The sequence below is a fragment of the Oncorhynchus clarkii genome, chromosome 26 (genome assembly GCF_045791955.1).
Source record: "Oncorhynchus clarkii lewisi isolate Uvic-CL-2024 chromosome 26, UVic_Ocla_1.0, whole genome shotgun sequence".
NCBI lineage: Eukaryota > Metazoa > Chordata > Actinopteri > Salmoniformes > Salmonidae > Oncorhynchus > Oncorhynchus clarkii.
Genome location: NC_092172.1, coordinates 25673708 through 25687201, shown reverse-complemented (window position 1 = coordinate 25687201; position 13494 = coordinate 25673708). Strand labels below are relative to the sequence as shown.

The following is a 13494-nucleotide window of genomic DNA, read 5'->3' as shown; positions in this document are numbered from 1 at the left end:
GATGCTCCCCTATAAGACTGTCCAGACACACTCTCCAGCAGTAGTCAATACGTTTTTGGAGAATTTGAAAGAATTTGCTACACTAAGTGCAAAAAATGATAGGTGGGTACCTCTTCACGTAACACATTTTAAAGCATTGAACTGTCTTTTCACGTCACTGACTGTTCGGTGATACATTGTTTGTGAGTTTGATGTTTTGCAGTTAGTCACCGGTATATAGTACAGGACCACATTGACATGCCTGACCAAGACATTGTTTTCATGTGATGATCTTCTTGTAATACTTGTAAAAGGAAGTCATTTTTATGGTGTGCCAGGGGAGATTTGTGGACTCAAACAGAGATCAGAGAGTCAATCAATACAAATCTTTAAAAGGTTTGGAGTAGTTAAACATAAGGTAGTCCATGTAATAAAAGTCATAAGCTCTCTGTCTCTCTGAAGTGCTGAGCTGTGCAAAGTAGCGATGGGTTAAATGAGTTGAAGTCCTCTCAGCCTTGGGGTTCCTGTCTTTAAAACTGGGGAAGGTGAGGTTATGTGGGGCACCAGTTCTACGTAGTAAGAAATTAGCCTCCTCCTCCATGGTCTCAAACTTGCCGATGAAGTTGTAGTCCAGCAGACAGGGGCTGCAGAGCTGGCTGGTAGGCTCCCAGTGAATGTCCATGCCCACAGGCCTGTGCACATCCAACAGATACTGCATGAACTCCTGGAAGGTCACTCCGCTGCCTGTCCTGAGGGCCACCTTGGAGGCGTTCACCCTGTACTTGGAGATGATGGGCTTCCCGAATACAGGATGATAGTAGGTGTTGGGGTTCTCAAACTTGTCCCTGAAGGCGGACACCAGCCTCTCCAGGGGTTCGCGGACAAACAGGACTTTGGTGTAGGTCTCCAGGCGCTGCGTGATGCCCTGGCGGTCGAAGCTGTCCAGCCTCTTGAGGTGGTTGCCGTAGTGGACAGCGTCATGTTTGATCTCGTGGGTGGACGACGCCAGGCCAGACAGCACCATGAGGATCCTCTTCCAGTTGGAGCAGCCCGCCTTGGGCACCTAAAGAGATAAGGTTAGATTTTAAAAATACTTTATTAATTGGTTTGTTAAATCGTTGCAGCCAGCATCACAGTCACAATGACAAAAATACACCAATAATCAATAAGTTGTAAAAATATAGATAGCAGTATATAACAGCAATATTCAAAAGTCCAATAATCAATATGCAATAATCAGATCATCAATAAGCCACCTCGCAGTACAGCAGCTTGTACTTGTCCTCCACATAGATCCGGGACACGTGGTGAGGTGTGATGGTTCTGGAGATGCTGCTCTTGTACTTGGCACAGACCTCCTTCATCAGCCTCCGCCGAGCTTCCTGGATGTGGGACAGTCTGTGCCACTGCCAGCTCTCCTCAGGAGAGTCTGGGGAACCCGAGGAGGACGAGGAGGAGTTGTGTGAGTTGTTAGAGACCACAGGGCTGGTTTTCAGTAGTTTCCTGTGGCGCTTGGTGACGCGCAGGGAGCCCATGTCCTGTTCCCTAGAGCCAGGGGTGGCTGAATGTCTGGTCCACTGGAAGGCAGGGAACTGCATGGGGGGGATGGGGCTGGTTAGGCCTTCCACAGCCAGTCTCTGGTCCTGGCCTGGGCTGACTCTCACAACCTCACTGTCCTGAGTACACAGCGCCTGATGGACAAAGATAACGCATCGACAAATGGCGCTGACAGATGTAAAATGTATGCAAAGACTTCTACATCTGAATTGCTTGTTCTTTGGTGTTTTAGGCCAGGTTTCTGTAAAAGCACTTAGTGACATCTGCTTATGTAAAAAGGACTTTATAAATATATTTGAGTGATTTAGTATTGATTACTATTAAAACTTCTCTGGCATTCAAAATGAAAATGTGTTTATTCAGTGAAACTCTCTTTATTTTGTTCCGTGAACTAATTCACCAACGCTCTTTTAAAAACATCTGGTGTAAAAATTTTTTATCTATACGTTCCTGATTTCTGTAGTGCTCAGACTCAACACTTAGTGGTGCCGTTTCTCTACATCTTGACCAACTCTCCAACCTTTCCAATTGAAATGCCACACACTGTAAATGACTGGGTGAACTACCAATAAACAGAGCTCTAATGTCATATAAATGTCGTATAAACACTTAATGGGAAATCTAAATTCAAATCATCTACAGGCAGATTACCATGGTAAGATGGCCTGAGGCTATCATGCGTTTGACATTTTATTTCAATTATGGCGTCATAAAGCCAATAGATTGCATGTATTACCCTAATTGTACAGCGGATAACGTGATGGGAGCCCATCATGAATTTGTGCTCATCTCCTATCTGACATCCATTGGATCAGATGCCCAGTACTCCCACCTATATCCCCTGGGAAACCTCCAAAGGAGGAAGGAGTAGTAGGAATGGTTCCCTGACCGTTTCATGTTGGGAAGCAGAGCAGGATCAGCCACAGTGTAGCCAGCCCACATCAGACACCCACATGCAGGACTCACACTAATGGAAGTCTCTCATCTCTATTGAGATCAGGACACCAGAGCAAACTGAGGTCAGCGGGAGGAAAGAGAGGAACCAGGAGTGTGCCTGACATAGCAACCAGCTGCTCTCTCTCCTGCAGCCTCAAAGCCTCCTAGTCTCACACTGAACCCCCTCATCTCCAGGCTGGTATTACAGTGTCTAGTAGTCTGAGCCCTGGATGTGCCCCCTCTCTCTTTCTCTCTCTCTCCTACAGCTACACACTGACACTACCCCCTCATCTCCAGGCTGGTATTACAGTATCTAGTAGTCAGAGTCCTGGCTGTGCCCTCTCTCTCGCTCCTGCAGCTTCACACCAAGACCTCCACAGAGCCTTTATCCCCTGGCTCTCCCTGGGCTGGACCAACTCAGTAGCCTTGTGGTTAGAGTGTCCGCCCTGAGACTGGAAGTTTGGGAGTTCGATCCCTGGTCGAGTCATGCCAAACACTGTAAAAATACACCTCAGTCTGTTTGGCACTCAGCATTAATGAGATAGATTGGGGGTAAGGCCCTGCAATAGACTAGCATCCTGTCCAGGGGTTGTTATTGTTCCTCAAGCTGCCTCATGCTACAGAAACAGGCTTCTGCTCCTATGAGCCATTCCAGCTCGCATAAACCAAGACTACTTTTCTCTCCATGGGCTGCAGAGAGCTGGCACACTGGAGGAGGCCTCAGGTCAGCAACTCTACACTGATGTTATCAGACACAGAAACTGCCACTCAACACCATATTAGATTTTGAAAAAACATATACACTCTCTCTCTGTTTGAAAGGAGGAGAAGGAGTAGAAAATAACGTACCTCTCTGGACTGCCGAGCTGTTCCTCTTAGCTTCACACCTGGGAAGAGAGAGAGAGAGAGAGAGAGAGAGAGAGAGAGAGAGAGAGAGAGAGAGAGAGAGAGAGAGAGAGAGAGCACTTAAGTAAACGAGACAACATGCTTAGTTATTGCTTGTTGAGGAGGAGAGGTAGTCCTTTGATGCATCAGACCCAGGTAATGGAGTGAATTCCTTCTGCTGTAATATCAGGTAGAAGGCCTGCTGACTCACTGTATCCCTCTCCTCTCCTCTCCTCTCCTCTCCTCTCCTCTCCTCTCCTCTCCTCTCCTCTCCTCTCCTCTCCTCTCCTCCCCACCAGCTGTTTTCCACAGAGGGTGACACAGAGACAGGTAGCTATCTAGATCTATTTAAGTAATGAACCTGCAGCACCATGAAACATTGGTAAATGAGTTGTGCTTTGATGGTCCTAGTTGTGGGCTGAGTAAGGAGTCTGAACTATTTGCTAGGTTTATTTCTTAGCGGGGTAGCTAGAAAAGATAGATTGGTTCTGCGACACAGAGAGGAATGTCTGAGCTGAGGGACAAACAGACAGACAGGTGGTGATGTGTCTATTGGCAGATGTGACTGAGCCAGTCAACCAGTGGGACAGGACAGACAGGTGTTGTGTTTAGTGTGTGTTCTCCAGCTGGACATCTAATTTCCCGGGGTCCCCCATCCCCTCCCCCGTCCCCCTCTCTCGTTGATGTGTAATCAGGCTGGATGCTCGGCGGATGGCTGTGCAGCTGCTGATGGGAGAGGGGCTCAGACACTTTTGCCTGAGTGGCCTGTCACTTCCAATCTACAGAGGGAAGTAATAGGAACCTGCAGAGTGAGGGGGCCCCAGATGTGGGTCACGGCCCACCCCCCCACCCCCCTTAACTGGTGAGATCTGCAAGGCCCCCGTCTCCTCTAACACTTAGATACGTCTCAGAGGGGCTGGGAGAAAACCATACAACCGTACAGCCAGATACAATGTTGTTTTAGGTTAGTATGCACTGCAGAAGGGCTTGGGGTTTGGTTGTTGTAGTGTCTGGGATTCTGTTTATTCCTCTGTAGCAGGTTTAGGGAGGTAACGGCAAACAGTTTGACATTTTCTAATCTTGTTCAGCTGTCGGAGCCTTATTTGATCTCCTAACCCTAATAATGGCTCAGTGCATCTTGTATGTCAGTTGACATCGTTGAATATAAAACACATGCATATCTAACAGGACACACCACACTATTACCAAGATAAAATGTCCACTACACACAGTACTGCTAGGCTCCAATGGCTCACACACACACACGCACGCACGCACGCACGCACGCACACACGCACGCACGCACGCACACACACACACACACGCACGCACACACACACACACACACACACACACACACACACACACACACACACACACACACACACACACACACACACACACACACACACACACACACACAGTAGGATCTTTATTGGACTATCTCATCTAGATACATGCTTCACCATTGATCAGGAACCCCATCAGGCCAGTAATTGAAATATCCTGAGGTCTAATAACTGCTTCCTGCTAAGTGCTGTTTTTGTCAGGAGCACTGTGTTGTCACTCATACTGCTCTGCTCACTAGCCTGGAACCAGATGTCTTTGTACTGTCTGGCCAACTCCTACTGTATAGTAATTGTCACGTTGTATGGGGTTGGCAAGACACCACAAACCGATCTGGGACCAGGCTTTTGTCAGTGATGTTATTCACTGTCACAACCATTGCTTTATCCATAGAGAAACAGTATAATAGTGTTCTATTTAATTATGTGGCTTTAATGTGCTGGATTATAGCCAGCTTTACCCCGTGCTGGATTCTCCTCAAATTAATACAATCAGTAATTCCAATGTGCTCCTTGTTGGGTTCAATGCAAGTTCACTTTCTGTCTGTTGAATTGAATGCAGTTGAGTACATTTCTTCACTTGATTGCAATTCAATTCCTGAATTGCCTTGAATTTAGATGAAATTGACTTTGTGGATAGGTAATTGCATGTGCAATAGATAGCTATAAAAATCTGAGTCTTTCCCTGATTTTTCAATTAAAAAGGAAATGAATCTTTGCATTTACTGATACATGTTCTCTCTCTTTCCCCTAGTTGATCTAGTTCCCAATGCAGTCTAGGTGCTAGGCAATGCCCTGAATAGCATCATAATGCCTTAGAGTTAAAAGCTGTGTGTTTAGTTTCGTAAACAACATTTATGTCTATACCATGAATTTGGTTGAAACTAATATATGTTGCTGTTTGATTGCAATTTCACCCTGAAAGAAACTATTCTATTGATTTTCTCCAGGCTGTGAAACAATGATCAATTGTTAAAATTTGCTTCCTTATGAGGTTCAGCAAATTCACTTCTACAATTTAGGAATTCACAAACTTCGCCGATGTGATGCAAGTAAACAGTGTGTTCATTTGTCTTTTATTTCTGTGTCACAAATTGCAGCAATAGTACAAAACCCAGGTGAATCAAATGAGCATGCAAGTCCCCATTGACTTAACATGTTCATTGTGATGGATACCATAGCTGAAATATACTTCCTTTCATTCAATAACAATTTTCTCAGTTCTTTATATCTTCCATTACAGTAGCTGACATTGAGAGCAGATTGAAGGTGGATAATGGATATTAATGCGTTGTTATGTGATGTCCTCAGATGCATTGCCTTCAGAGAACAGTCTACATTCACACACCCCCAACCTTCACCTTCCCAAGGCTATCCTTTCAACACGGGCCCTGAAAATCCATGTTTCAAGTCTCAAGTTTTATTAGTCGTATGTACGGGATACTCATGGTATACATCGTCCAACGAAATGCTTACTTGCAGGTTCCTTCTCGAAAATGCAACAACAATAAGAAAAAAAATCTAATATAAAAATAGGAACATAAAGTAAATGGCTCAGTAGAATAGAAACAGTGCAGTTAAAAAGGAAAGTGAAGCAGGAACCGGCAAGACGCGTGACCTCAGCGTCTCCATGGTGATCATAATCTTAATCAATGTAGAACCAGGTCGATGTTATTGTGAGAGTCATGAAAGCAAAGGCCATATCATTAGTGGGACCCATTACCGCCTTTCCCTCTGAAAGACCTCTGTCTCTCCACAGCTCTCCTCCAATACCGACACACATCAAACGCTTCCTTCCCCCGATGGCTGCCACCACAGCTGCTCGCCTCATGCAAACGCAGCCGTGGCGGAGAGGAGCATGAAGGACAAAAACAAGGTGAAATAATGAGCTTGTTAAATGAAGGATCACTGCAATGGACACAAGGAGGAACTTTTTAAATGCTCTATTCTTAACCAGAGTAAACTCAGGAGATAGGCTGGAGGAAGACAGGGAGACTTAGTGTCCATGCCCCCTCCAGGCCTGTGCCCACAGCAGGTAAAGAGCAGCACAGCCAGCAGCCACTAGCTTTTCATCAGTCATTCAGCTCACAGAGCCTGTGGTGTCTTAGCTCTTATGACTTCAGCAGTATAATAAGGAAGTCTCCGAATACAAGGAACTTGAGCTTCACCTTTACTGAAGTAATTAGCAATACAAGATTAACGTGGCGCAAGACTGCGCATGACCAAGGGTGCACCCCCCCACACACAGACACACAAACACACCCACACACATGCTCGTGCTTCTGAAATGCCTCCTCAACGTGTGGGAATACAGACTCCATCTTTTACACTGACTAACTGTGACGTGGTTTAACAGCAGAAATCACTCCAGACAGTGGCATTAGGTTGTAAGCTCTGGTCCATTGATGTTGCAGGTTGTAATAATAGATCAAAAGTTTTGGATTGTGAGACCTGCAGCTGGGAAGGGTTGGTAATGAGTGAGTTCTGGTTTGTCTGTGGGCCTATTGGGCGGTCTGTTGGATGGCTCTTATGAAGCAGGATGGTGATTGGCTCTTATGACCCTGTAATTACACATCAGGTCAGTATGATCTCATCACCTTGGTCGATATTGGACAGTATCTAAAACTGCTTGATGGCACAGCTGTATGAGGAAAAAAATAGATTTCCTGTATGGTGGAAGTCATGGGGAACTGATACAGGGGGATGACCGGTTATGGACAGTAGAAGATATTCAGAGAATTTCAAATGGGGATATTTAACTCTTAAAAACAGAGAATGTGATAATGAAAATATAGCTAATCACGTCTTATGATTCTGGTATAATTAAAAAATAAGATATTTCCCGAGTGCGTGAGGCTAGACATTCTTCTGATACATGTTGAAACAAATCTCAAATATGTTGCAGAATTCCTCTGACCTCCTGCATACCCACTCCTCCCTAATTTCCATCTAAACACAATTCCATTTCACAAGTCCTCAGAGGGTACATGTAAGGATGGTGTTATTAGTGAACACATAAAATACATCATATATACGCTGCATGACGCTGCAAATGTATTGGCTTTTATTCAACCTTTGATCCTAACTGAAGGTCAGAGATTGGACAGGATCGCAGGGGTCATAGGCTACAGTCTTATTAGTAGAAGTCTGAGGGCAGGCCAGCATGTACACACACAGACTGCATTAATCAGCAGCCCAAGAAGCATAAATAACACATGGCTTGACTCATATGTCTCAGCTGTAAGAGTATAAGCTAAGCATATTGAACCACATCAATATTCAGTGGAATAGAACTGAAAGCAGTGGAAGCTGAAAGAAAGCTATTTAAAATAGAGTTGGAGATGCCTGCTGCCTCCACATGAACATCTTCGGTATAGTGTTTTCAGAGTAGTTGACTTTCATGCTCTGAGGCATTACAGCTGTTCTAGCCAAGGCATCACCACACTGCTGCTTATTAGTTTATAACAAGCTCAAGGTAAGGAAATGCAGGCAGTCCCTTCATATAGGTGATTTCCATGGATACTGCGCGTAACAGTGTTATGCAGTGTGTAGTCGGATGGGAGGGGGCGGTTGTGTTAATATCATGCAGAGTCGTCAGAGGCATGGTTGGTTGGCAGCTCGTGAAAGCAGAGACATGTAAACAAATGCTACCTGTCAGCTGCGATCCACGGGTTAAATTAATTATCTGTGCTGAAGCCGCAGCACCAGAAGGCTTTAATTGGCACATATCTTATTAGGATGCTTGAGAAGCTCTTGACCTATCAGCAGAGCACGCACACCACAGCAACACACGCCACAGAGCCCCTCCCCTCCTCTATCGATGACAGCTCAGACAGGCTGCTGGAGGTTGTTATAAAAGTTCAGAAACCTTTTGCACATAATGTTTTAAAAGTTGGCTGGTTCTCTGCCAGATATTAGGAGAGGGAAGGGAGGAAAATCTGCAGGGAAAACGGCTGGCTGCTCTCTTGCCTGTGTCTGTGGTGGAGGCAACAGATGAAGAGGAGGACTGAAGAGTGGAAGGTGAAAGAAGAGAGAAAAGCTAGATGGAAGAGAGAGAAACAGATGAGGGGGATAATGCCCTCAGTGTTTCCATGTGGTGTCTGTGTTCAGACTACACATTATATCTGAGCCACTGGACCCTCTCTCCTCTCTGCCGTAGTTGAGATGCTCTGCTCTCTTCTTCTCCCTTTCCTCCTATCCCCCTTCTCCTCAGCTCCTCCCTCTCCTCTTCCTCCCTCTCCTCCCTCCCTCCCTCTCCTCCTCCCTCTCCTCCCTCCCTCTCCTCCTCCCTCTCCACCCTCCCTCCCTCTCCTCCCCCTCTCATCCTCTCCTCTCCTCTCTCTCCTCCTCCTCTCCTCCTATCCTCCTCTATCTTCATTAACCAGTGGTGATCTACCTGCTGAATTCTATTTGCTGTGAGATAGGTAAATGGAATTGGCCCTGTCACTGTTTACCCTGGCCTCTCCTTTAAGTAAGCCCTGCTGTTTTCACTCACCCTGTGTTTTCCTGTCACCGGCCCCACTGATTACAGGCAGGCCTGATGAGGGCGGACATGTGAGTGGAGCTGTGGAACAGTGGGTGGAATGCTAAGTGAAATAGAATGCAGACGGGATAGCCCCGTCCTTGCATTTGTGGATAAGCTTCAATGCTTCTGCACTGACCACAGTTCAAGTCAGTAATCCTAGGAGGATGAGGAGTGGAGTGCCAAGGGTTACTATGGGTTATAAGGGGAAGATTGCTGTCTCTCAAAACAGGAGTAACAACCCAGACTTTTGAAGGTGGAGGGGATTAGAGGAGATGCTGAAACAGCCTGATCGTATTGCTCCTTGACACTGACCTACACATGAGCATCGCTCAGATTGATTACCTGTCTTTATGAGTTCAGCAGGAAGACAGGATAATGGCAACAGGAATGGTTGAGCTCGACACTTAGACTGCCTGGCTTTTTCTGTGCTGTCGAAACCAAGCAAAACATTCATAACAAGCCCTGTAGACTCTGGACTGCAACAATCACAACCTCCGCCTCCCCTTCAATAACACTCCAGGCCTCTATGGTAACTCCCCTTTAGCTTTAAGCCTCTCCTATTTTCTCCTAGTTACCTTCCAGACCCTTAATTTACCTCTCCATGCTTGTATTCTACCTCTCCCCAGAGTGCCTCATCTCTCAAGTACCCCACCTTTGGCCTCCAGCCTTCAACCTATAATTTCTTATCGCTTTGTGCGAGACTGCATCTGGTTCACTCCAAAAACAAAACAAAAGCAGCAGAAACAACAACAAACAACAACATAAAACACCACTAATAGTACCTCTACTACTACCACTACTACCTCTACTACTACTACCTTTACTACATCCACTACCTCTACTACCTCCACTACCTCTACTACTACTACCTCTACTACTACCACTACTACCTCTACTACTACTACATCTACTACATCCACTACCTCTACTACCTCCACCACCTCTACTACTACTACCTCTACTACTACCACTACTACCTCCACTACCTCTACTACCTCTACTACTATTACTACTACTACAACCTCTACTACTACTACTACTACTACTACCTCTACTACTACTACTACTACAACTACTACCTCTATTACTACTACTACTACATCTACTACTATTACTACTACTACCTCTACTACTACTACCTCTACTACTACTACCTCTACTACTACCACTACTACCTCTACTACTACCTCCACTACCTCTACTACCTCTCCTACTATTACTACTACTACAACCTCTACTACTACTACTACTACTACTACCTCTATTACTACTACTACTTCATCTACTACTATTACTACTACTACAACCTTTATTACTACTACTACTACCTCTACTCCATCCACTACCTCTACTCCATCCACTACCTCTACTACCTCTACTACTACTACCTCTACTACATCCACTACCTCTACTACCTCCACTACCTCTACTACTACTACCTCTACTACTACTACCTCTACTACTACTACCACTACTACCTCTACTACTACTACCTCTACTACATCCACTACCTCTACTACCTCCACTACCTCTACTACTACTACCTCTACTACTACTACCTCTACAACTACTACCTCTACTACTACTATCTCCACCACCTCTACCTCTACTACCTCTACTACTACTACCTCTACTACCTCCACTACCTCTACTACTACTACCTCTACTACTACTACCTCTACTACTACTATCTCCACCACCTCTACCTCTACTACTACTACCTCTACTACATCCACTACCTCTACTACCTCCACTACCTCTACTACTACTACCTCTACTACTACCACTACTACCTCTACTACTACTACCTCCACCACCTCTACTACTACTACCTCTACTACTACCTCTACTACCTCCACTACTATTACTACTACTACAACCTCTACAACTACTACCTCCACCACCTCTACTACTACTACCTCTACTACTACCACTACTACCTCTACTACTACCTCTACTACCTCTACTACTATAGCTACTATTACAACCTCTACTACTACTACCTCTATTACTACTACTACTACTATTACTACTACTACCTCTACTACTACCTCCACTACCTCTACTACTATTACTACTACTACAACCTCTACTACTACTACTACCTATATTGCTACTACTACTACCTCTACTACTATTACTACAACCTTTATTACTACTACTACTACCTCTACTACATCCACTACCTCTACTACCTCTACTACTACTACCTCTACTACATCCACTACTACCTCTACTACTACCTCCACTACCTCTACTACCTCTACTACTACTACCTCTACTACTACTACCTCTACTACTACCACTACTACCTCTACTACTACCTCCACTACCTCTACTACCTCTACTACTATTACTACTACTACAACCTCTACTACTACTACTACTACTACCTCTATTACTACTACTACTACCTCTACTACTATTGCTACTACTTCAACCTCTATTACTACTAATACTACCTATACTACCTATACTACTATTACTACTACTACAACCTATATTACTACTACTACTACCTCTACTACTATTACCTCTATTACTACTACTACTACCTCTACTACCTCTACTACTATTACTACTACTACAACCTATATTACTACTACTACTACCTCTACTACCTCTACTACCTCTACTACTACTACAACCTATATTACTACTACTACTACCTCTACTACTACTACCTCTACTACTACTACCTCTACTACTACTACCTCTACTACTACTATCTCCACCACCTCTACCTCTACTACTACTACCTCTACTACATCCACTACCTATACTACCTCCACTACCTCTACTACTACTACCTCTACTACTACCACTACTACCTCTACTACTACTACCTCCACCACCTCTACTACTACTACCTCTACTACTACCTCTACTACATCCACTACCTATACTACCTCCACTACCTCTACTACTACTACCTCTACTACTACCACTACTACCTCTACTACTACTACCTCCACCACCTCTACTACTACTACCTCTACTACTACCTCTACTACCTCCACTACTATTACTACTACTACAACCTCTACTACTACTACCTCCACCACCTCTACTACTACTACCTCTACTACTACCACTACTACCTCTACTACTACCTCTACTACCTCTACTACTATAGCTACTATTACAACCTCTACTACTACTACTACCTCTATTACTACTACTACTACTATTACTACTACTACCTCTACTACTACCTCCACTACCTCTACTACTATTACTACTACTACAACCTCTACTACTACTACTACCTATATTACTACTACTACTACCTCTACTACTATTACTACAACCTTTATTACTACTACTACTACCTCTACTACATCCACTACCTCTACTACCTCTACTACTACTACCTCTACTACATCCACTACTACCTCTACTACTACCTCCACTACCTCTACTACCTCTACTACTACTACCTCTACTACTACTACCTCTACTACTACCACTACTACCTCTACTACTACCTCCACTACCTCTACTACCTCTACTACTATTACTACTACTACAACCTCTACTACTACTACTACTACTACCTCTATTATTACTACTACTACCTCTACTACTATTGCTACTACTACAACCTCTATTACTACTAATACTACCTCTACTACCTATACTACTATTACTACTACTACAACCTCTATTACTACTACTACTACCTTTACTACTATTACCTCTATTACTACTACTACTACCTCTACTACCTCTACTACTATTACTACTACTACAACCTATATTACTACTACTACTACCTCTACTACCTCTACTACTATTACAACTACTACTACAACCTTTATTACTACTACTACTTCCTCTACTACCTCTACTACTACTACTACCTCTATTACTACTACTACAACCTCTACTACTACTACTACTACTACCTCTATTACTACTACTACTTCCTCTACTACCTCTACTACTACTACTACCTCCAATACCTCTACTACCTCTACTACTACAACCTCTACTACTACTACTACTACTACCTCTATTACTACTACTACTACCTCTACTACCTCTAATACTATTACTACTACTACAACCTCTATTACTACTACTACTATTACCTCTACTACCTCTACTACTATTACTACTACTACAACCTCTACTACTACTAATACTACTACATCCACTACTACTACCTCTACTACTTCTAATACTATTACTACTACTACTACCACTACCTCCACTACTATTACTACTACTACTACTACTACTACTATTACTACCACTACTACC

The 13494-nt window shown here is 44.0% G+C and overlaps 1 protein-coding gene across 1 annotated transcript in view; it reads right to left on the bottom strand.

The window, feature by feature from the left end:
* Positions 1 to 279: 279 nt before the first annotated feature.
* LOC139384841 (carbohydrate sulfotransferase 8-like) overlaps positions 280 to 13494 on the bottom strand; it is a 205811-nt gene continuing 192596 nt past the window's right edge. Inside the window, exons 3-5 of the mRNA XM_071129737.1 lie at positions 3322 to 3359; positions 1236 to 1670; positions 280 to 1042 (exon numbers count right to left, since the gene is read on the bottom strand). Coding sequence (XP_070985838.1) covers positions 356 to 1042; positions 1236 to 1670; positions 3322 to 3359 — 1160 coding nt within the window. The 3' untranslated portion in view covers positions 280 to 355. The remainder of the gene's footprint in view (positions 1043 to 1235; positions 1671 to 3321; positions 3360 to 13494) is intronic.